Here is a 25,449-nt window from a genome sequence, read left to right on the forward strand (position 1 = left end):
TTTTTTTTTTTTTTTTGCTGCCCCCCTTTCGTTAAGCCACCTCAGCAACGCAACTGTCACCTTCCTTGTGTGTGTGTGTTTTTTTTAATATGAATGTGAAATTAGCGAGGATGCCCTTTCCCCTGGCGGACAGAATCCTCTGTTATTAAAAAGTAAAGCACTTTAATAATGAAAACTTTTTCCTCTTTTTCCTGTGTTTTAACTGTTTAAAATTAATGAGAAGGGCAGAATGGTTGTCAAAGCGATATTGAAAGCCGGGCAGCCAGGACCGAATAAGCACAAAAATCCCTCTAGAGTGTTAGATAAACAGAGCTCCAGCCCGCTCGAATCCCTCTGTTGGTTATTGTATACATTCTGTAACAGCTCTCAGAATAGATCTGAGAGCCAGGGAGGCAGAGAGGTTTCAGAATTCCAATAAAGGCCTCAAATTAAAGACAGCCTGGTGCGAATTCCAGGAGAAAATTAAAGAGACCTCAAGCTTAAGTGACAGGTGACTTGCTTCTGTGTCACAACTGTCAGGGGATTTAGTGATAATATGGCAATATATTACAAAGGGCTTTTCTTATTCCCCCTTTAGGTTTCAAAATGAGGCATCTTTTCTTCCCAACCAAAAAAAAAAATTACATACACACACACATATATAATGTGTGTGTACAAGTGAAATAGGTAGAAAAAAGGCGATAAAACTAGGTTCACACATTTGAAATGATGAGGTCAGTTTTAGTAAAATATAAGAAAAATTCAATGCAGAAAACATCATATACTCAAGAAAAAGCATATCTTTCTCCCACTAACCCCACTTCCAGAAATACTTTATTTTAAAATTACCCCTCTTGAGAATGAGGTATTTTTCAGTTGTCTTCTGGGGAGGACAGTCTAAATTTAAACTGAAGACAGGGGCAGACTTACGCACGCAGCACCATCTCAGCCCCAGACAGGTAAAATGCTGCCGTAATGAGAGCGGGTCAAAGCCCGGAGGGCGCACGATTGCCCTGCAGGACTGGTACCCCCCCCACCCCCCGCAAAGACGCACAGACCCAGCGCTGGTTAATGAAGCTAACTTGCAACTAGTGGACCAGGGCTAGCTTAGGAAAATGCAGTTCCAACGGTCCACACTCTGTACTCCTTAGTCCGTAAAGCCCTACTGATCCCAGAGAGGAGAGTCGATCAAAGGGACTGAGGGAAGGGGCTGCTGATCTCATTTTAATATCTCACCATGGCCGTTTTTTTTGTAAAGGTCCCTTCACAGGCATATTTCACAGAACAAAAAAACTCGTAGAAAAAACATGTTGGGGTGTGTGCGTACTTTGAAGATGAAAATTTCACACCCATCAAGAGGCATCAGATGAGCTGAAGCTACTCGGGCTTCATTTTTTGTTGTTGTTGTAAAAACTTTTAGGTGGTAGCAGTGGTGGGGGGAGGCTGGTTTGTTTTTTTTTTTTTTTTTGGAAGCACATCTTGATATTGCTAACTTCTAAGGTATTTTAAAAAACTAAACGAAAGGATTTTGTTTTAATCACTTGATTGCCAAGTTTCACCCTCATGCTTCCAGAGAACCTTCTGAGTGCTTCCCAGTAAAGTTGAAAGATCAAATTTATTCTCTTTGTAGGTGGGTGAACATTCGCACGCCCAGACGTAGCCATATATATTTTATATACCTAAATATGAAATATACATTTTACAGATGCTTCACTCACTTTCTTTCTGTTCACAGCAGCCCAAAAATGTATGTGCCAAAGGGACATTTACAATGGACTTCAACCGAGTGAGGAGAAGAGGGCCTTATAATGAGGTGCCTGGCTACGTGTTTAAAAGGCCTATTTACTGAGACCACATTAATCTGTCTGCACCGGTTCGTGTGTTAGACAGAACTGCCCAACCTGAGAACAGCAATTAAAACATACTGCATTTCTTAGGAGAAACAGAACTAAAAGTTGTACCTAGCACCTACTTTATTCATCTTACTATTCACATGGATCACACACGTAAAACACTCTTTTAGGCTGTAGATCTCTGTGATAATTAGTGATGCAGTCAATTTCATTTAGTTTCTCTTTGGCCTCTGAATTCGAGTCAACTAAGCCAGGTTTGCATCAATGGGACACGCAGGACCTTTTATGATTAGTTTTCTAAGCTAACCAGTTATTTCGGCATCAGTGAAAACCCAACCTTGCTGAGTGGTTTTTCTCTTTTTTTAAAAGAGACTTTATTTATTTATTTAAGAGAGAGAGCGAGTTGGGGGGGAGGCAGAAGGAGAAGCAGACTCCCCACTGAACAGGGAGCCCAATGTGGGACTCGATCCCAGGACACTGAGATCATGACCTGAGCAGAAGGCAGACGCTTAACCGACTGAGCCACCCAGGAGCCCCGAGTGTTTTTTCTTTTTAAAAACGAAGTTCACCACACCTTAAAAATATAAAAATATTCTATTTGTCCCTCTCCACCAAGGCAGGAGCTTGGGGCTGGGACAAACTGACACGGCCCAAAAGTGCATGGAGTGTTTTCTGCCTCACTTTAGGTCAACCTCACAGCAACATACAAGATGGGCACCCTTGTTCTCAGTTTACAGATGGGAACACTCAGGCTGGAGAGAAGACAACCTGCCCAAGGTTGCAGAACCACCAGCCTTTTAGCAGGGACTCAAACCCAACGTCTGTCTGCCTCGGGGTCCTAGGAAGGGACTTACAGGGAGGAGCCAACACACAAGGTCCCTGAAGGGCAGCAGTGGAGAAACGGCCGTGGCTTGCTCCTGGAAGAGCAGGGGCATGGCAGCTGCTCTGCTCCCTCTCCAGGGGAGTGTCTGCAGCAGGGGCTCCCTCCACAGATGCACTTGACGATCAGCTCCCCGGACAGAACTGATGTGTGCCCGGTTCAGGCACAAACACCGACAACTCAGCCAGTTCCAGAAGCAGTGTAAGTAAAGATGAGATTGGAATGAACCTTTTAGTCTCATTTCGTGACTGCTCACTCTTATTTCCAGAGAGCAGGCAGATGCTAATGTTCCAGGTGACACAGCAGAAAGCACTGGGCTTCGGCTCACGGTCTGAACTTTGAACTCCACATCCGCTACTAACTGATGACGACGAGGACGACAAACATGCTTCAGAACCTGCGTTGGGGTTTTCAGGTTCTTTCTTACTCAGTCCTCCAACCTCCTAACGAGAAGAATACTAACATGATCTCAGTCTGACATTTGAAGAAACCGAGGCTTAGGAAGGTCCACGACTTGGCTAGAGCTACAATGGGGATTAGGAACCGGACCCTGGGGGTGCCTGGGTGGCTCAGTCATTAACTGCATGCTTTCGGCCCAGGTCATGATCCCAGAGTCCCGGGATTGAGCCCCATGTTGGGCTCCCTGCTCAGCGGGAAGCCTGCCTCTCCCTCTCCCACTCCGCCTGCTTGTGTTCCTCTCTCTCTCTCAAATAAATAAATAAAATCTTAAATAAAAAAAAAAAAAAAAAAAGAGGAGTCGGACCCTGAGGCCATGCCCTTCACCTCTATGCTACGCTGCCCACGGGAACGGTTCCCCTGCCTCCCCCACGCTGTCCTGGAGCTGTAATGAAGTGTCCAAGGGAACACGGAAAACCCTACCTAGAAGCAGCTTCAGAAGACGCGTGCCAGGACCAATGAGTGTTCGGTGACTGGTCCGCTCCTTGACAATCCCATATTTATATGGGATGTTTCATAACGAAAGATCGCTTAAAACAACTGTTGGTCAACTGAGTCTTTAACTGCTTCTCTTGCTTACAGGGATCTCTGTTGTGGGGGCATTCACTGACCAAGTCTCAGCTCGACGACGACGACGGCTAACACTACCGGACTGAGCAGCCGTCTAGCTGCACTGCCTCGGTCTCGTGAGCGGTAAGGGAAGCTCGCTGGAATACAGAAGAGCACGTGCTTGGAAGTGAGGCTGCCCCTGCGGACATCCCCTCACCCCTCCAAGGCCCTGGTTACCTCACCTAGGACATGGGACAAGAGCACCCGCCTGCTGGGGTCTGTGGCAGGATTAAACGGGACCAAGCATGTTAAGAGCGCAGCACGGGCCCGGGACACAGGCTGGGACTGTGTCCCTCTGCCTTTTCTAGAATACATTTATAAGGTTCTCTCTGGAACAAGAGGACTAAAGTCAGGGCCAGTCAAATCAGGTCCCAGCTTCAGGGAGAAGATCGATCCAAATAAAGACACCTCTTGACGCATAAAAGAAACTCTTAAGCCTGATCTATTTGGCTCTCATTTTCCAGCTTATCCTCAGGCTTAAGAAAACAAATGTAAAATATTCAAATAATTAATATTTCATAGACAAAATTACATTCAGCAACATTACACACATATCTGTGACGTACTGAGTAACGGGCTGGAGTGGGGTGGGGGAGCGACTGCCTAGCAGGGGCAAAGCTGCAGGAAAGAATGCTCAGCATCTCCATACGGAACTGCATGGATAACACAGATTTCTCTCCCTAATGATCTCAACTTTACGCTTCTGTGTATGGCACCCACACTAAAAAATGGATGAACTAAGTGTGTCTGAAAGGAGACACAGAGAGATCTATTTCTTTCATGCTGCCCTGGGTAGATGGGTCCAGTCAGTCGTCCTTGCTGATCATCTGGACGGGGACCACCAGGGCTGGGCGTGTGATACTGCCGCCAAACTCACTCTGGGCCGGAATGAGACCTCCTCTCTGGGAAGCCTGCTGCGGCCTGGCGGACTTCCAGAATGGATGGCAGCCCATTAGCCAGACGAGACCAGCAAAACACATCCGGAAGCAAAGAGAGAGCAAAACACAAACCAGGTTTGGCCTCACCTAATGTTCACGGTCCCTTAGATAGACGCCTGCTTGACAGAGGAGCGAGCTATCCCACACACAAAGTCTCCACCGCCCCAGATCAAGAAATGAGTCACGTCTGTTCGCAGCAAGTACAATAAATAATAAAACTCACCTGGCTTCCCCACCGGCTCCCTTTAAAACAATCATCCCTTGTCAGAACAGACAAAATATCTTCCACCTTAATCTCAGAAACGCTGTAAAAGGAAGAGCATATCAAAGTAAACTTTTTATTCTTCCACCATCTGGAATCTTGATGCATAGAACTGGCTTATTCTCAAGCTAATTAGGTACAAAGCGGAAGCTACACCTTCACAGGAAATAGCTTCCTAAACCTTCAGGAGGACTTTGGAAGGAAGGGACATCTATGACACCACAGGGACAGATGGGATCATATTCCCAACACTCTCCATCCTCTCTGGTGACTTTCAAACAGGCTGCATTTAGAATTTCCTCTGTAAGGATCATGTCATTACTTCTTAATACATCTCAAACCCTAAACAAGGAAGCCTGCTTATTCATAGACTACCTTGACTTGAGCAGATGAAGAAATAAAAAGGCATTTTGGATAGTCCTTCTAGTTTTACTAGTTTTTTACTTTAAAAAAAGTGGGGGTTGGGGCAGGGTGGCCAAAGGTCCTTCACTGTTGGGGTCAACTCAGGGAAGGCTGACAAGTGACTAAGCACCAGAACTCTCTTCTCCTCTACCCTCGTGTCTACCCTCTCGCTTCTTAATTATTAAGGGGTAAGGGACAAATGACCTCTGATGGATCCAGGGCTATGTACAAACAGCTGAGACCGGAATTTGGGCATCACTTGTGAGCAGAAGCCACCCTGAGCCAGAAGAAGAGGCCCACCCTGCCTTGTGGTGGGGGGGGGGGTGTCCTCGTCCGCCACGTCCTGCGAGGCCACGGCACGCAAGCACAGGAGGTACATGCAGACTCAAGTATCAGAGCCTCAGGAAGAAGCAGGAGCTGCTGAAAACATACTTCCCAGAGAGGAAAAAAAAAAAAGGGAAGGAGGCGTTCCGGGGAGAAAAACAGATCATAAAAAGATAAATGATTTCCTTGTATGTTGTTTCTTTCTTTCTTTCTTTTTTTTAAACGTAACAGCAAATTAATACATGAATGGCAACCTCTCATGTGGGAGAAGACAATTCTCCCCCTTTCCCCCAAAGGTTACTCTGACAAAGCTATGAATGAAAATGTCACGTCTCTGACAGCGATTTACCTGAAATGTGTCATCGCTTCCCTGAACACCCCCAGCCCCCGCCCCTCCACGTTCTCTTCCTCTGCTGCCGGCTCACAGCCCTACGGATACGTGAAATCTTCTTACAGCAGGAGGAGTAACCGGAGAAGGCAGAGCATGCACTGCGAGGGTAGCAGTTTGGGGGAAAGGGCTCATGATTTCATGGAAAATCTATTTTCATATGAGAGAGAAAAGCTGTGGGTGTGGAATTTGCCTCTTCTTTATGTCTGGAAATCTGAAGGTGAAAACACAGCCCAGGCCTATCTTTTTCTTTGTCTGACGGACTTGCCTCCATTCATCACTTTTTTTCTTGAGGGAAAAAAAGGAAAAGTAAAAGGAACATAAGTACTTGGGGGTGAGATCTGGAAGCAGGGAGAGAGAAACAAAGAATAAGGCCATTCGGAGTCGGGGACACAAAGAACTGAGCACACCGCCAAGAGGCACCGTGTTCTGAAAGGCAGGGCGGTGCTGACACTGCGGCCAGGGCTCGGCTCCGCTCTGTGTGTCCGTGCGACAGTGCTGGGCGACCAGGCACTGAACGGGAGCTGAGAGTGGACTGGAGTGATTTACAGTTTAAAAGGGCCTTCCTCCTACTCTAAGAAATCGTTGCTTCTGAGGAACAAAGCCAATCTACTCGGCTTGTTTATGGTTCTACCAACAGATCTGAATCACCCTGCCTTACTATGAAAAGAGACAGATAAATAAATTCAGGGAACTGTCTCATGCCTGATCTAAGAAATACACGTTTTGATGAAGCATTTACATTTTAATAAACCAATGACGATTTTCCTAAGAAACACACTTAAAGGAGAAGTGGGAAACAGGGAAGAAGCTGGCAAACACCAGGACGCAGAAACGAAGTCCTGAGCACTCAGACAGAGGTGGCAGCGGCCCAGGGCGCCCGTCTCTTGCCACGGCTGCTAAATCACAGTCAGGGCGCATTCCGCAGTGCGCGGCGTCCGAAGGCAGGCAGCAATTTGCTGTGATGGCCCTTGCTGCCGCGAGCCTCGGCCTGCCTTCCTGAATCTCCCCTCTAATTCATCAGCTGTCCCGGCATCCTGCTGCCTGGCTCCCAGGTTTTTAGGCCACACACACACACACACACACACACCCTCTTCCTTCTCTCTGTTTTTTGTTGTTGTTGAATATTTAGCAGTGTACCTTCTGTATTCCAAAAATGTTCAAGTCTGCTTCTTTCCATGGCACACATTGTAATCAGGTCTTCTTTGGTGTGATTTTTTTTGTATTAAGTCAAGATACCCAACATCCAGCCCTTCTTCAGCAATCAGGAAGCATTATCCAAGGCTACAACACGATAACTCCAATCTGATACTTCAGGGTGGGGCGGGGGATTGATTACAGTCAAAGCAGCCAGTGGATCAGGGGCACGAACTTCAGTGGGTGCATTTTCAGGGCAGAAACGAGCGAGGCTGGACCCCTCCAGGACTCCTTCCCCCTTGAACGGATGTTCTTTCCACAGAAGACCTGACTCTCTTCCTCTGGGTACTTCTGTCTTCATCTTTCTTAACTTCCCCTCCAAGTCCAAATACTGAGAACCCCTGGATCGGGGAGCGGTCTCCTGAATGTGCACATGGTTGTGCTGGATTTCCCACGAATACCACCGGCACGGCTTTTCCCAGGAGACCACCACAGAGAACGAGTGTACTTCTATCTTTAAGATACACATGGCTCACTAATAATTCAGGTTGGTGCCAACTACTATTTTCCCCTTTCGAATTTAGGTTTACATTTGAACCTTTCACAGCCATCAGCCTGAATGCGTTGATTGAAGACCACTTGAGAGACAGTCAGAGGCACCCGGGTGCGTGACTCTGGGGCTGGGCAATTACCGCCTGACTTCACGACGGCGGGCACCCACTTTTCTGAGCTTATTGGGTCCAAGCGAATGAGCACGGGAGGACATCCAGGAGCTGCTGACAGGAAGGAACGGAGAACATGAATCTGCAGGTCTAGAACAGAAGGTGGGGGAAAGATAGCCGAGGGGTAAGAGGCCGCCAAGGTGCAGTGACGACATGTTCTCCCGTGGATGACAACACCCGGCTCTGAAAACACTTTCTGGAGGTCTACAAGTTCCTGTGCCAGAGGAAAACAGTCACGGCACCATGACAGGCTCCCAGCCTGTGAGGACGGGGTAAGGGAAGAAGGAGAAGGGCTATGTCCATGGGTTTTCATTCCACCCCCCACAGTGTTTCCGGGGTCCAGCTACCCTGTCGAGTGCCGGCCTAGGCCCTGAAAGCGCCTGTGAGAAGGACCGGCCAGCCCCCAGGTCTGGGCCCGGGGAACGAGCTGGAGAGGAAGCTCTTAGTGAAAGGGGACTGACCATCTGATGGCCAGAATTCCTCTTACAAGTGAGATAAAATATGCAGGCTTCCTGAAACCAACAGAAATCACTCTTTCAATGGTGAAATTGTTTTAAGATACTAAATGACAGGAAAACCCAAACCAGCATTAGTTGGGCCCACTCAAAATCACTACCGGGTTCATCAGGAGTGGGACAGTCCTGCCTCCCTACCACTGAAGGGTGTACACGAGGCACATTTTCTGAGGAGCCCCAGCCCACACATGTTCCCACGAGCAACCCGAGACTGCTGAGTGCTGCGAGGTCTGCACTGGGTACAGGGAAGAAGGGAGAGGGAGGGGGACTTTCTCTGCAGGTGGGAGAGAGAGACAGGGAGAGGGACAGCTCTGTACGTGGGAATTACGGCGGGCTGGTGGGGGTGGTCACAGGCCACTCTCCATGTGGGTGGCCTGCACTTAGTCCCCAGACCAGGTTCCATGCCACCTGTCTGGAAATTTCAGTACAGGTGCAGAATACGATGATTCTGCCAGCTCTATACTTCAGAGAATGTCTCATCATCTTATCTGATGCTTTACATAAAACACCGGGCTGGGCAAAGCACCAGCACAAGAGATCCTTGGGCGCAGGCATACAGCGGAGTCCAAGCAGCAGGCGGGCAGCCATCCGGGCTCCTGTCCGCGGCGGGATTTGTGTCCCACCCTCCCGGGCACATACATGGGACTCTTCTGTGCCTCCGAAAACACTTTCCATACACCTGTGCTATGTCTGAGCAGAAGCAATTCTTGCCAGTAGACCAGTGTGAGGAACCACACGCCTTCGGGAGCCCATTATTAGCGCTTGTCACTTCAGCTGCCGGAGCTTGTATGGAAAACAAGGCAAAACATTCATTTCTGCGACCCAGGTGAGTTCCTTCTGCTTTCATTCCATTTACTCCCAGCCAGGTCGAGACGCCCTTCTCCGTCTCTGCTTCGTTTCTCCTTCCTGGGCGAGGTCAGGCTCCGCTGGAGGCCCCGACTGCTCTTGCCTGCGGTCAAGCTGGCGGGCCGGGGCTGGAGCGGGGGCCTCGCTCGGAGTGGTGGGCGCGCACGAGATGGTGGCCGCACGGCCCCAGCTGTGAGGGTGTGCGGGCATCTTGGCCGCCCCGAAAAGGTTTCTTCCCTGGGTTTATTTTCCTGGGGGAGGGGGAGCTGTGTGAGGAGTCAAAAATATTATTTTTTTCCAAAGACAAATCACCTTTAAAGGTATAAGATGTTGAGCATAAAAATAAAAACCGTGAATAAAAAAGCTCTTCGAGCGGCTGGCTGTGAGGGCTGTGCACACGTCTCTGACAGAAAAGGAAATGAAACAGACCTCTATCTTACAGAAAAATCAAGCGCAACATACCGTTCCATGACTTAGTCTGGCAACACAATGAAAATTGTCATGTGCTGACGGTATGAAGGGTTTTAGTGTTTGCCACTGGCTATTCTGGGACTCATTTAGGGATCACAAGGGTTAATGGCTCTTCGTCAGCTTACAAGGCCCATCCACCGTAGAAGGCGACAGAAAGTTAATTAGGTGAGATCAGCCGAAACCCCGTTCAGGTTTCTGACTCACTTGATTTTGTGAGAAGCCAACGAGTTGACATATTCTGCCTCCGAAGGAGCCAAAATGAGCAGGCTGCTCCCACGGCAGCCAATCCGGGCGGTTCTCCCGATCCGGTGGATGTATTCAGCAGGTGAAGACGGCGCGTTGTACTAAAAAGGGTAACAAAAATGAAGCATTCACAGATCAAGGGATTGCCATTAATTGGAAGTGCAATACCCCTCACCTGCCTCCAGGTATCCCAAGAATTAAACCCTGGTGCTATGGTTACCCTCATGCAATCCCAAGGAGAAGTCACTCAACCCTGAAACCCCTGACTTCACTGGAAATAACAAGGCTCTGACACACAAACGTGAACAGCGGCCAAGTTTCCGATGAGCGAGCCGCCTTCCCGTCCCAGTATCTCCTTTGTAATTTTACTTCTCCACAGGTCTGTTCATTTTCCTATCTGCATCTTTTCACCGTGGTGACCGTGCAAGCTGAAGTGGGAGGCAGGCGGGGGCACCATTCTGCAGGATGGCCGCATGACCTTGGCAGACACAGCAGTGGGGCGGAGGCCACGAGGACTGAACAGGGTCAGGAGGAAGGGGCCGGCGGCTCCGATCAGAGTTCACTCTGCCGCCCGGCCGCCGCGGGCTGGTCCCCTCCACCTCATTGCACTTCCACTCAATCCCAACGGCACAGAGCTGTGAGGCAGCTGAGAGGCCAGTTCCCGTCCCACAGGGACTTGCTTCTGCTCCCAAGGACAGCATTCCTGACTCGAGGGAAAAGGCAGACTCTAACTCAGCAGAATGCATTCTTTCACATCCTCCATGGCAATAACTTCGCCACCATGAAAAGGAATTGACCATCTAACCATTCTTCCTTTTTGTTCTTTGCTGCTATACGACTCAAAGATCAGAGCCCCAAAGGGCTGTAATGTATGGGGGGGGCAGGTACATGAATCTAATCAATCTCGTGATACAGAAAAGCTCAGAACGATCGATTTTATGTGTCTGCCCCACTGCGCCCCCATATTAAAATTATCCTGTCTTTTTATCTTTGCTTTGTTCCACGGCCATCAGGAAAGAAGACACAATGCCTCTAGTCGAAAAGTGGCCTGCTGCGGTGGTAGATCAGATTTCCTAGCCAGTGACAGGCACGCAATTCCACTAAAATGTGAATAAACCATGACTCACGTAAATGGGGCACGTGTCCCGTGACCTCCACACAGAAGGGCTTAAAAATACCATCCTGCAGACTAACGAAAAGAAAAAACAAAACTGAAACCACTAGACTCTAGTGCTAACACCTGTACCCTCTGGCAAAGCGTCCAAGGCTAGAGGTACGTGTAAGATGCTGTCAGGGACTTAATTGCCCCCTGCAGGTCAATGTACAGGGACACGGCTCTCAGGACAGCTGAGCCATCTCCTTCTGGACACAATGAGACTTCCCAAGGGCATTGGTAATTCCTGTTATTTTCAGATTGCTGAAACTTTGTGTGTGACATGCATTAGTCTGGGAGCAGGGGAGCCTGCCCCTCCCTCCCATGACTGCTCAGCCTGGCTGTTTCCCTGCAGCGGCTAGGTGGACTGGGTTAGGGAAAGATACCAGGAGAACCGTGCAGATAAGGCTGGTTGCTGCCTGGTTACCAGGGCAACACCCAAGAGGCTAATAATAATTATTCCACTTAGAGCCAACACAGCTACTCACAATCATATATCCCTGCCTTGAGCTCACACCTTAACGACTAAAAAATTACCTGAACAATCCACGTGACTTGAGGGAGATCTAAGCCCCGAGCTGCAACATCCTTCAAAACAGAAAAGAATATGGCTTAGGACTGAGTTTCTGAACCTTTTTTCGGGCCACAGTTCCATCTGATAATCTAATGCGAACTATGAGGGCTCACCACCCCCCGTGTGCACAGGTGGGTGCACGTGCGCGCGCGCGCACGCACGCACACACACATACACACACACAGCCCAGCATACAACTTCAGAGACACACTAGCTCGGGGGTAGTTCTGCAGAACACGTTGGTGAGGCAGAGACCACCCACTCCCCTAGAACGTAAACCGTGAGCCCAAGAACTGTGAAAACTTCGAACGTGTTATTACTTTCCCACTATATCTGAAGAACCGCTCTCCGAGGAATGCGTTCATGGGTTATTGCCCCATCCCTACCTATCGGCAATGCCTAACAACGACAGGGCTTTGAGACACGTGTCTGGAAGACCACCCCAAAGCATTCCTGGGTGGAGATGAGTCGCAAGGTCTTTACTGAGGATGTATCAGCCTCAGGTAGCAGTAAAGACCAAGTAACGTCCCACCTCCTCTGACAGTTCAATTACGGCACCGGCCACAGACTTAATTAACCCCAGACATAAAAACCGTAAAAGCAAAGGAGATAGATCTCTCCCTTTCAGCTGGCTGCCACCCAAAGAGCAAAGGCTCTTGCTCTCTAGTGTCTGTCTGGCCATTCTGGCAGAGACGAGAGAATGGGAACTTTTTGGTTTTTAGGGATAAATTTACACTGGGTGTTCATGTTCTAGCATGAGCGTCGTCACAAGACTATCCCCAGTCGACATTTACTGAGCACTTACTATACGCCAGACTCTGCAGCACTGCGCCTGCGTTATCTCGAGCGATCTTCCAAATACTCCTCAAAACAACTCTTACTCCCACTGGATGCACGGGAAACCACGGTTCGGACAGATTAGGTAACTTGTCCAGAGACACACAGCTAAGAAGTAGAGGCAGCCCTCAAATCCAGGTCCACTTTACTTTTCTAAGGCCATTATTATACTGTTCCACCATCGGAAAAGATGCTGCATCCCTCATAAGCTGCTGGTGGGAATGCAAAGTGGTAGAAAAACCTACGGTAGGAAATGCGGTAGTAGCCAGTAAAATTACATACGCACTTGTCCTCCGACCCAGATGCACTCTCACTCCTAGAAATCCATCCCAAAGATACAGTGGCAAAAATGCAACATGCTGCACGTACAAAGCTACTCATTTCAGCAAAATCTGTAATTGCAGGTGTGGAAAGGCAGCCTAAAAGATGGCCATACCGACCCCCTGTAGCAGAGTGTCCCACAGCTGAGACAGGAGGGAGGTGCTGGTGTGCGGACACGGACAATCTCTACGATCCGTTCTGGGTGTGCAGAGTAGGCTTTTGTGTGAGAAATGAGGGGAATACAAATATATTTGGTCAAATTTCAAAAAAAATTAATGGAGGAGAAAAGCCAAAAGCTCACAAAAAGTTACCTGCAGGGGAAGGGATCGGGGGTGGCAGACAAGGCTGGAAGCTGGACATCCTTGAAGGGACTTTAATAATTTTGACTGTGAAACAACATAGATGTTTTGACATAACTAGAAAGACAACAAGCTGTCATGCCACAGAAAGTACGAAATGTTGCCTATGGTGAATTCTTGCCAAAAACAAAACCAAATCTAACCAGGTGCATAGCCCCAACTCCTAGTTTACAGGAAGTGCGGGGGAGGGAGGAGCACGTGGACCCAACTAAAGAAGTCAATCCTGAATGTGGAGTATTCTAAAGCATGAACAGTCTGGTTTCTTCCAGAAAAAATCCAAGGGAAAAAAAAAAGAGGGTACGAAAAACGAGACCTTAGGAGATGGATTAATGGAGAGAGGAACTGAGACACTGCCCGGGAACCTACGCCTGGAACGAGGCTCACCAGGACTATCACCTGTGGTTATCTCTCGGTAGAGGGATTGGGGTGATTATGTTTCTCTTTGCGTTTTCCTCTGTTGTTTGCTTCTTCTCTCAATGAATGCCTATTATTTCCTCCTAAATTTTTACCTAGAAAAATTTAAACCGAAAAGTTGGAAGAACAGTACAATGAGCACTCATGTATCCTTCATCTTTATTCACCAACCGCTAATCTCTGCACATCTGCTTTCTTTTTCTCTCTCTACACACGTATTTTTCTGAGCCATTGAAAGTAAGTTGTAAATACCATGACGTTTTATCCCTAACGACTTTAGCACATACCTCCCAAGTAAAAGGACGTTCTTCCTCACAAGCACAATACTAGCCTCATATCTAAGAAATTTAATATTAAATAACTCTTTTTTCAAGATTTTATTTATTTGACAAAGAGAGAGTGAGACCGCGCGCGCACACAAGCAAGGGGAGCAGCAGAGGGAGAGGGAGAAGCAGGCTCCCCGCTGAGCAGGGAGGCCGACGTGGGACTCTGGGGCTCGATCCCAGGACCCTGGGATCATGACCTGAGCCAGAGGCAGACGCTTAACTGACTGAGCCACCCAGGCGCCCAAATAACATTATTTTCTAATAATCACCTCATATTCAAATTTTTCCAACTGCGTCTAAGATTGACTTTTATAGTTGTTTTTCTTGCCCAATTCAGGAACTGACTCACAGATCATGCATTCTGTTTTTAATATATGCCTTTAGACGTCCATAATCTAGAATGATATCCGTGCCCTTAATATTTAGTGATTTAGTTGTTTGACAACTCAATTGTGAAGGAGTCCATGCGTCTTGAAGGACGTCCCAGAATCTGTGTTTGTCTGTGTCCTCGTGGTTAAGATTCCGGTGGAGCTTGCCCGTGGGTGTGCTTCCCAGTACCTGACGCCAGGAGAGACGGAGGGCAGCCTGTGCCGCACCAGGGGGAGCTGTGCGCGATGCCCCGAGAAAGTAGCATCCACGTGAAGGGACCTTTCCTCTGTCATTCATCCGTAGCCGGGGAGTGAGACTTTGAGACTCTTTCCCAAAACCTTTGGCGCAGAGGCTTTAGCTTCTACGGACGCTGCTTGTTTGCACCAGTGGTTGCCCTGGTGGCAGCAAATGGACGGCTCCTGAAGTCTGTCACTCCCTTCTTCCATTTAATAGCTGGCATTTTTCCGTAAAGCACGGCTCGCCTTTCTCTCCCCTTACTTTGCATGCGGAGAGCTTTCCTGGAGACAATAACCCTGCGCGAAGTCCCTGCAGGAAGCAGGCTGAGACACTCGCACCCTGTGTCGCCGGCGTCAGGGGCAGGAGCCGAGGACACCGGCCCACCGTCATCTAACCCGTCGGGAGGGGCCGCTGAGGGCAGGTCGGGTTTGCTCCGACTGCACCTGCGCTGGCGGGCTTGCTTTGAGCAGTGACTGGGCTGCATCTATTAAGTGTTAAGCGTGAGTTTAACGTACTAAGTGCGTCAACCACCCATGAAGTGTTTTCAGACAGCTCCCACTGCCCTGAGAACTGAAGGCTGATGTTCCAGAGCTGATGCCTTTGAGAACACAATTTAGAGAGTTCTCTATCTTAAAGGGGAGCAGGCACTGCTTTCTACACTAACCACAGCTGATGTCTTTAGAAAAACTGACGGGTTCTTAAATCTGCTAAGCTCTTGTTAAGAAGTGATTTATTTTATTTAAGTGCTCTGCAGTGGGAGAGGCACGCAGACAATGGGCTGTCTGAGCTTTACAGACAGGCTTTGTAAAAAATTTAATGCTCATCGGTTTAGTAAATTCAACCAAGGAACACAGATGAAACTCTAAAATAGCATATGACGTTCGTGGAACTCACTGAGCACGAACGCGCTGAACAGTGAGCAAGAATGCCAGCAGCTTCATGGGACCGTTCGCAGTTCTATTTCCTGCCTGGGTGATCTGGCTTGTGGGGACTGGCTGAAACACCATCTTCCCATCTCCCACCACTTCTCGTCTCGGGCTGAGGGACCCTCACTGAAAGCCGCCTCTGCTCAGGTTTCACCCGGCCACTCCTGCAAGTCCTCCTTCCTGTTCTCAACCCAGGCTACCACAGAGGAGGGGACAAAGGGATAACCTTCAAGGTCTAGGAACAGAGAAACTGGACTCCACCATCCCTGTACAGCCATACCACCCGGGCAAGTCAACGCAGCTCCCTGACCCTCAGTTTACCCATCTATACAACGGCTGTAAGATTCACCCTATTTATCTCATGCCATGAGGTTGCCGTGAAGACCGAACAAGACTGTGCATGTGGAAGTGCACTTCGTCCACGACGAAGTAGGAATCGGCACGGTGGCAATCAGGCAGTGGTTTGTGATTCTCCTCACACCCACACCACGACCCGGGCGGAGGACCGCAGAGAAGTCGGGGTCCGCTCCATCCTCCGGAATGCCACCCGCAGCGGCCCCGGACCGACCGGACACTGACCTGCCCAAGACTCCTCAAAGGCTTAGGGTTCTCTGCCCTCTTAACACTTAGACCCAGCCCAACTGTATTCCTTTAAGCTAATTAGGGCAAAAGAATTGCTAAAGTCAGCTCTGAAAGACACTCAACGGTGAGGCCTTGAAGGCCCAGGGCTTGACAATTGGCTGCCTCCGCGAGACCAAGGAGTACAGATGGAAGGCAGCTTGCTCAGGTGCCAGCCTGTCAGTTGGATTAAAATGACTCATTTATTTACCCAAGAACCTCACAAAGTGCTTTTACTAACAGGGAGAGGGGGCCTGCCGGCTCTCTGAGCAAGGGACGCAGCAAATTCGCCTCTGCCGCCTTCCCGGCCTGCCAAAAGTCATTATTGCCGTGTGTGGAAAGCCATCAGCGGGGTACAGGCCCCCGTTGTCCGGGTGACAGATTGGGCTGCGTAATCAGAGGAGGAAGGAGAGAGTGCAGAAGCTGTCAGAGGCGAGAGATCTTGGCTGGAGCCGCCAGAAAACTGGCAACATGAGTTAGCGTAACTGAGTAAACAGCCAACCATCTCCAGATGATCTTGCCATTAACACGAATGAAATAAAGTGGAAAAGATCAACTTTACCTCAAAAGCACGCCCCAGAGAAAACCAAGAAAGTCTACATTTATTGTCAGTGGTGAACTGACATTCCCGTGACTCTTACGGCCTCAACCTCCTGGCCTCCTTTGTCTCCCAGCCTCCTGGCACAGTGGAAATTCCCCAGGAGGAAGGGAAATGAAGAACTGCACAGACTTAACGGTGTGCTTCAAGACAAAAAAAAAATTGAGAAGGTGGAGGAAAGCAGCACAGGGGACTCAGACATCTTCGGAAAGCAAGCACGTGCCGGATGGACAACCAAGATGGAGTGCCACGGAGACCGGCCAGCAGACCCAGTGGGGCTGGGAGTGCCCCGCCGCGCCGGGAGAAAGGCTACCGTGCTCCGTGTATCCAGGGACGACCAGGGAGCGCCACGTGTCCAACAGAGAGCCCGGTGGCGGCTTACAAGCAGAGGCGGCTCAGGAATATCATTTTCCAGTCACTCCGTGGTACTTCCCTTTGTCAACTCATCCACGTAACAATGGTGCTGAAACCCACCTTCCCCTCCTTTGGCCTAGGGCGAGTTCTTCACCAGAAGCAGGAGGAAATATTTTGTAGGTAACCCAGTATCTCCTATCTGATTGCTTTGATTTCTTAATTCCACCTAGGAAAGTGGGCTTTGAACTTTCAAACGGCTCCTTCCTGCTAATCCCTACTCCCTTCTTAACTTGGCTTCTTCTTAGATCTACTTCTCTGGAGAATACAAACTTACATTTCGAATGTGTAAGGACCTCTCTTTCACAAACTGGTCTCTCCCGCCCAGACGGCACTCTCACTTCTGCCTACGCTTCACGCCAGCATGATCTCACACGGTTACTGAGAACCCACAGTACACAAAGCCATGTACCAGGTCCTGAAAGGGTGCATAAAATTAGAAAGGTCCTTGCTGTAACATGTTTGTAATTAAGATGAAGAAAACACACACACACACATCCTTAACTGTTCTTAATAACAGAAAAGTCGGCAGGGAGGAAAATGGATCGGGGGAGGGATTTTCAAGCAGTAACTAGCAGCACTGGGAGTTTTTCGAGTGGTTCAACCAGTTCCCAACTTCTCATACATTCAGTCTTCTGAGCTTGTTAAAAGATCTTGGGATGAGAAATCAAAATGGCAAAAGGTATACTATAAAGGGGAGGGAAAATCCCCCTGCCACAATTAACAACATGATTCCTCTTTATCAAAAGAAGCCAGTTCTCCATCTGCCGTGTCCTGACGTGGCCCCCGTTCCTCATTAACACTAAGGAGGCTCCTGGAGAGCGTGCAGAGGGCCTGGCAAGCAACAGGCTGCTTAGAAGGACGCAGAGTGACAGCGTCTCCCCAGAGCAGCCATGAACTACTGCAGCGGGTCTCCTGTGCCTGCGGCTCTCGGGCACTGGACGCCTGCAGGCTGAAGCAAATGAACGTGGCAGAACTAGCAGGAACTCGGAGACGGTGAATGAAGAGCTCCTCATCACCGGGGACCATGTGCTCGAACCCAGGCTTAGAGATGGCCGGAAATGAGCCGCCCCACCCCCGGGTCTTCTCCGGTAATCTTCACCACACAGTGAAGAAGAGGTGAGGCTGGCAGAAGGTCAGCGCACTGGAAGGTTCCTCAACAAGCGAATGAACACACACCAAGAGCCTTCAGTGAAATCAGAGTGCGGGCAAGTGAGAGTCAGCTTTCCGTGCGGCACCCGGGACTGGGGGGGGGGGGGGGTGCAGAAGGGTGGGGGTGCTGTGCTCTGCCAAGTCAGGGGTGCTCTTTGGCTGGCTGACCTCACTTTGCCTGCAGGTATCAGCCTGCCGAAACAAGGAAAGTCGTCATAGGTTTCTGACCCCACTGAGAATTATCTTTAAAAAAGAATGACCTTTACTTCCATGTCTACCTACTAAAAAGGCCAAAACCAACCAAAACACTGAACTGCAAAACCCTGGAGTCCTCCTTGAGACCCAGAGCTGACCCGTGTCTGTAAAAAATACCAGGAGACTTGAAAAGTTTCCACCAGGGACAAACCCAACATCTTAAAGGTCAAAGATAAAACATTTTGCCCCTGTCTTAAACTCCCACACAAAGGTTCCTACTGCTCCTGTTTCGATACGCACAACCTGTAACATCCACCCCTCAGGCACATCACGTGTATGACTTATTCCCAATGAGCAAGCATAACGTGAACCTCTCTCAGCCTTCCGAAAACGGCAGGCAGACACTGGTGGTTTTCAACACTGCGTTTCTTGGGCCCCAACTATCCCCCACTTGGTGCACAAATAGTGTGTATGCTCACCTGCTCCATCCCAAACACTGACATGGGACTGCAGACAAGACACTGTCAGTCTCTTGGGGCTCGCAGTCTGGGGGGGGAGGTGGGATGAGTGCCACAAAGAAGTGCGGGGTACACTGGGAGTGCCCAATGGGGAAAAACTGGGGCTTCCGAGTTCACGCTCCTGAAAAACCGAAACAGAAGCAGAGGCCTAACAAGGGGCTAGTCCGAGTCAGGGCGGGCTTCCCAGGCAGAGGGAATGCACGTACGAAGGCCCAAAGGCCTGAAAAAGGAAGGATGCTGCGCTCAGGGAACAGGAAGAGGAGCCTGTCTGGCTGAGGGCAGGGAGCAAGAGGCAAAAGTGGAGACCAAGGAGACGGGAAGGGGTTAGGATCCAGAAAGTATTACTGGACACGATAAGGACTGTTGACAAATTTCTTTGTCAAGTAGATCATCTGGACTCGTCTTCACTGTAGACTCGGCCTTTAGAGGTGGTTGAGCACAAACATAAGCATCTGATTTGCGGATGGGCTCCACAAAGGGCAGGGCCACTGGCCAGCCTCAGGCTTCCTCGGGGGGGCAGGCGTGCCCATAGTGACCACGCCCAGATCGGGACGACCGAGTTGCAGAGCCACTGTGTGCCACACTCGTGGGAGAAGTGGCACCCTGTGATAAAACGGGTGACCGGTGGCCCCACCTCATACAGAAGAAACAAAGCCGTACTCGCTCATAAACCCTGCGTTTAGGAAGAGGACAATGCCTGTTACTTTGAAGACTGAATGCAGAGCAGGGGTTCCTTAAAAAGTAACTGCAGGGGCACCTGGGTGGCTCAGTTGGTTAAGCATCTGCCTTCAGCTCAGGTCATGACCCTGGGGTTCTGGGATCGAGTCCCGCATTGGGCTCCCCCTGCTCTGCGGGGAGCCTGCTTCTCCCTGTCCCTCCGCCTCCAACTTCCCCGGCTTGTGTTCTCCTTCTCTCTCTGTCAAATAAATAAAATCTTAAAAAAAAAAAAGAAAGTAACTGCATGAAAAGCGAGGCCTAGACAGGTATGCCAACAGCCAATAGTCTGTTCTGCCCGCCACTCACCCACTGGATGACCCAGTTTACAGAGCAATTTCAGGACTGCACGGACAGGGATTTCTCACATACCCAGCTGGGGGTTAAGTTACACCATCCAAGATGGCACAAGGAGGGAAGAGACTTTAATCTTAGGAGCCGGCGACAGCCATGGTGAAGCGAACCCCCAGAGAAAGGGGCACTAAAGGTGTGAATTTTCAATCTCAAAAGAGCACACGAGAGGCATATCCAAGAGGCCAGCTCTGCGCTGGAGGCGGCGGCAGTCCAAGCCCACCAGGACTGAGGCCGAATGACCTGGCCCTGAAAACCGTAGGGCAAAGGACAGTTTTAGACAACAGCAAAGAAAATCTGTCGAAGCGCATCTATTTTCCTTTTTAAAAAGGCGAGCAGAGGCAAAGAGAGTGGTTCTGTTGCGAAAAGACTTTCTCAGCTCTAATTACTCCCGATAGCTGTAATTTACACGTTTTTGGTGGATAGAAATCGCCAAGATTCACACATTTTCAGACCAACAGCTGCCACTATTAGTGAGCAAATCGGCAAGACTTCTGCTCTGTGGCACAGTCAGGTGACACACCAGAAGCGCAAGGCGACCGGCCACACCCAGAAGCCCCTGCTAGCCCCGCTCTCTGTGGGGCTGGCTGCGAGGCAACCTGTCGAGGGGGGCAGCAGGAGGTCCAGGCCTCCCCGCGGAGTGCAGAAGGGTACATACCGTACAAAGAAGGACGCCTGTTTTGGAATGTGAGAATTCTTGAAACACTGCTGTTCTTTCCTATAAAAACAAGGAAAAACATGGCCTTACAACTCGGAGGTCAGTCCCAGCACAGTAGGCTTAGAGTCCCATAACTCCCCCGTTTCCTACCGCTAGATCTATTTCCAGGCACTGCGAGGCTTTACCAAGAAAGAGGAAGAAGCTGATCCTTCACATCTTCTCATCAGAACCTGTCCTTCCGGGACCAGCCTTCTCACACTAACATAGTAGTGGAGCTCTGGGGGCAGCACATCTCAGTAAGACAGGGCCAGGGTGGGCACACCCTTCAGGAACGGCCGATAACAGGAGCTGGCAAGGCCCAAGGCCACAAGTTACTGCACTCCCAGTTCCCAACTCAAAATTTATTCCAATCGTGTTTTTCTACAAGTGGTCCAGAGGCATGAAGAGCAATCACCTTTCCTACAGGACAATTTTTAAGAAACAAATTTTAAAGGAAATTTGAAAAAAACCATATATTTCAACTGTAGAAAATTATATATATTAAGTCACAGGAAGAAAACCAAATCATCCCACCACTCAAACAAACCACCACCGCTGGCAACCCCTTCTGGGCACGTGACCCACGTGTGGCTTCTCAACGGCAGTACGCTACTTCTACTACTAACGTGCCCTTGTACCAACAGAATACGAACGTCCTTTTGGGCCAATAAATCTGCATTCAGCTCCGTCACTGCTCCGTGACGGGCAGCTGCAGTTGTCTCTGATTGTTCGCTGTTACGCCCAATGCCGTGATCAACACCTTCGTAATGTGTCGTGCACGTGTTTCATCACTCCCTGGGGTAACCTTGGGGTAAAACCCTACAGGTGGTCTGGCTGCACCACAGGGCGTGTCCGCTCTAAAGGCCTGCCAAGGGCACGCTCACGTGGCCCGAGTCACAGCACAGCGAGCAGTTCAGACTTGGCCGTGTCCGTCTGTCAGCAACAGAAAAAGGAATACAACCAAACGACTAAAAAGGTGGAGAAAAAAAAAAGTGACGTCTCCCCTTCCGCTCGGACACAGCCATCATGCTACTGGGGTGTACCTCATTCTGGTCCTTCTTGTGCCGCTCCTTAGTCATGTGACCAGAAGCCCCAGGCACCCCTCACTTAGCGCGGTGGGTAATGACAACCAGCACGCACAGGGCGCTGGCACATCCCACCTGGCGGCCTACGCGCTGCGTGCCTGAACTTCGCCTCACCTCCACGAAACCCCATGAGTAGTACTATTACCACCCCCATTTCCAGATGGAGGAACTGAGGCACAGAAAGGTGAAGTCCCTTCTTGCCCAAGGGACGCGCACACAGCAGAGGGTCTGGCCTGGCACCTGGACCCAGGGAGCTGTGTTCCAGAATGGCACCCAGGCCCCGGGGAGGACAGCTGCATTTGCCCAGAGTGCTGCACAGTCTTTAGAAGGGTCATGTTTAATAGATGCGTTGTAGGGTGAAAATTAGAAAAAAATCAGAGAAGTTCATAAAAGCCCGTGAGATGTCCTGAGGACTGGACGTAATGTATTCAGATCTGGGAGCATTCCTCACAGTGATCAGGCAGCAACTTCTTCAAATGGCAACTTCTTCCTAACGCTCGGAAACGTGGCCAGGGCCACGTCAACCACCAGGGAGACCGTACTAAGGTCCTGTGGAGCAGCAGCGAGGCAGACGGGACGGGGATGGTTTTAGCTTAGTGTGGGACGAGAAAGCCAGCAAAACGGTATCTAGAGGTATGGCCTCCCATCTTCTACCCATCTCAGGAGAAGGCCGTGCAGGCTAAATACTTAATAAACAGAACACCACAAGTGGCAGGCTGACCGTTCGGGCAGGAGCCAGAACAACAGGAGTAACGGCACCTACATTCACAGAGCGCACACGAACCAGGTGCTACGCTGCGCACGTACTCTGTGTTTACTCAGTGCACCGTCACACCGACCCCGTGAAGTAAGAAGTGCCGTCCCCTCCCTTTGAGAGACGGGCTAACTGGGGCACAGGGAGGCGACACGCTCTCCTGAGGTCACGCAGCCAGTACAGGCGGAGGCGGGACCAGAGCACACAGCCATGAGCACCCTGCTGGACCACTGCCCTTCGAATGTGAGGCAAACAGTTTGAGGTAATTTCACACAGAGCTTCTGCGTGACCTCTTCAAACTCCTAGATCCTCCCGAGCCCGTCCTCGGCTCCCTCGTCATCCTCACGCCCGCCCCACAGAAGGCCTTGGGTGAAGAAGACTGAGAGGATGAGGAATAAACGCGGTAAATGGCGTTAAATGATGAAATCAACAAACTCAACTGAATCAGGGACTTTGAAATTGAAAACCAAGAGTTTATAACGCGCACAAAGGCTGGACTACTCGGGAAATTCTACGCAATCTTGTGGTAAATAAGCAGCTCTGTCCTTGAGTGACCTTGAGCAAGCTCCCCTTCCTGAGGCTCCACATCCTTAGTGACTAAAACGACAAAAGCGAGCACAAGAAGGGGGCTGGACTTGATGACTTTAACGTCTCCTTCAGCTCTAAAGATGTTGTGCGTTTTCAAGCTGGTTCCAGTCAAGTCTTGCTCCGATTCCTGGTTGTCTCTTGCTAACTGTGTGAGCGCCTGGTCACCTCCTTCTAAGGACAAGATGGCTCCCCCTTGCAGGGCCCGCGCGTCCTCCTTCAGCGCCAGCGGGCTCCCCTCAGTCTGCTCTCCGCCACCCCCTCAACGGAATGAGGGCCACGTGGCTCAGAACCTAAAATCGGGGAGACGCTATTCTCTTCTTCCTGAACAACAGTATTCCTCAGAGCCGGGACAGAACTGAGACCCTGAAGCCCCTCTCCCAACCAAGGTGTTAAGAGTGAAAGCGCTGTATCTTGTTGACAATGACAGCAGTCGCGCTCAGCAGTACCATATGGGATCCACAATTTAGCTCCATTAATGCTCTTAATTTGAAGACATCAAGCCCTAATTACACACTGGGTACTAAAAAGGCAAAAACCTTCCCTGGTGCCAGCTCCTTAGCGGTGCTCTGTTGCCCTAACAGCTGCTGGAGGCAGACTCGGGCCAAGGCGGGCCCGGGAGCTCTCTCAGGTGGAAGAGGGCAGCTCCCGGAGCAAGAGCACACGGCAACAATGGACGCCCTCGCCCACGCCGACGCAGCCGAGCCGAACTGCTTCCAGAGCCGGCGGGTCACCCAACTGAAGTGCGTCCCCGCCTGCCCCCGTGGGGTCTGAGAGGGAAGGCAGCGCCGACCCCAGGGGGGCACGCCCCCGCCTCCGCTCCCGGGGCCCGGTGCGGTGCTCACCTCCTGCTCCATGTTGCCGTGCAGCCGCAGGAATTTTAGCCGTGCGGAGGCAGATGGTAGCAGCTGCCCTGACGCCGGGGCCCCGGGGCGGCTCAGCAGGGTCTGCACGAAGAGGTGGTAGTGGAACTCCACCAGCTCACAGCTCGAGAAAAAGACGATCATCTTCTGGTCTTTTTCAAACTACATCGGTACAAAGAGGGAAAGAACCACCACATTTTTTAAGATCAGATGACACTAAAATGAGTATTTCTCTAAAACACACAGGTGGATTTGGCCCCGATTTGGAAACGCGGGTGACAGACAGCTTTGACTTATTTTACAAAAATAATCCTGATACAACATGCTACGAAGAGGAGATGAAAGGAAAACAACAGAGCTGTAACTTGGACTGGGTTTCCTGAATCTGAGACAAACCAATACGCTGTAGGCTGGGGCTGCACGCTGCTGTCCCCCCTGGCTGGGACCACGCACGCAGCAGACGTGAGGCTTCACCCTCCAGGCCCGGCACCTACTATTCTCCCACATATCAGGCAAAGTTCGCACACGATCTCGTAAATAAACACAAAAACCCTGGGATTCTTTCAAAACCACAAGCACAGGCCCCTCTGTCTGCCCGCATTCAGCATGTTTCTGCCACCTGCGACACTCCTGGTTCTCAGGCCCACAAAAGGATTCGGGCAGATCTCACGTCGAACCTGGCAGCCATCCCTGACCTCGGGTTCTTCACCACCACCCTAGAACCGCTGACTGCTAAGGTCTGTGTTCGCAAACACGGCGGAGTTGGAAAATTTCTGTGCATGTGTGTAAGTGAGGGTCCCTCAATTTGTTGCTATGAACACCTGACACAAAGAAAACGGGACCTTCTTCCCTCGACTGATCCGGCCTCACGTGCGGTCCCACCTTGCACTGCTGTAGGATGAAGGCCGCCAGGGAGACGAGCCTCAGTTTGCTGGGAACCAGTGTCACATGCTGGTCGAGACTCTCTGGAATGGCAAAGCTGTCCGGCTCGCCAGCAGCTGGGAGAGGGGAGGCCTCAGGAACTGCTCTGCCCTTTGGGTCAGACTGGCCATGGTGTTGATCCAGGACAGAAATCCTGACCGGATTGAGCAAGCTGATATCAGCTAGCCGCGTCACACCTTGGAGCAAAAGTGAAAGAGGCAAAACAGGTGACAGGCATACACTGTGAGACTAGTCTCGTAGGCGCACCCCCCACACCACACGTCCAGGCTGATGAAAAGGCTCCCTACGGGCAACACCAGGGCCCCAAGGGCCTGCCCTCTGCTTGACCTGGTGGGGCAGGCCCACTGAATCCATACCAGTGTTTCTCAACTCCGACCCGGGCAAGACCACTGAAAGGGATGCTAACAGCTGTCTTCCCAGCCCCC

At 50.3% G+C, this 25,449-nt stretch overlaps 1 protein-coding gene across 1 annotated transcript in view; it reads right to left on the reverse strand.

Annotated features, from left to right (window-relative positions):
* DDX31 (DEAD-box helicase 31) overlaps window positions 1-25,449 on the reverse strand; it is a 68,321-nt gene that overhangs the window by 23,243 nt on the left and 19,629 nt on the right. The window contains 6 exon segments of the mRNA XM_040632110.1: window positions 4,939-5,020; window positions 9,987-10,126; window positions 11,716-11,766; window positions 20,757-20,816; window positions 24,065-24,244; window positions 24,965-25,200. Of these exon segments, the coding sequence (XP_040488044.1) occupies window positions 4,939-5,020; window positions 9,987-10,126; window positions 11,716-11,766; window positions 20,757-20,816; window positions 24,065-24,244; window positions 24,965-25,200 (749 nt within the window).

The sequence above is a fragment of the Ursus maritimus genome, unplaced genomic scaffold, assembly GCF_017311325.1.
Source record: "Ursus maritimus isolate PB19 unplaced genomic scaffold, ASM1731132v1 scaffold_17, whole genome shotgun sequence".
Classification (NCBI taxonomy): domain Eukaryota; kingdom Metazoa; phylum Chordata; class Mammalia; order Carnivora; family Ursidae; genus Ursus; species Ursus maritimus.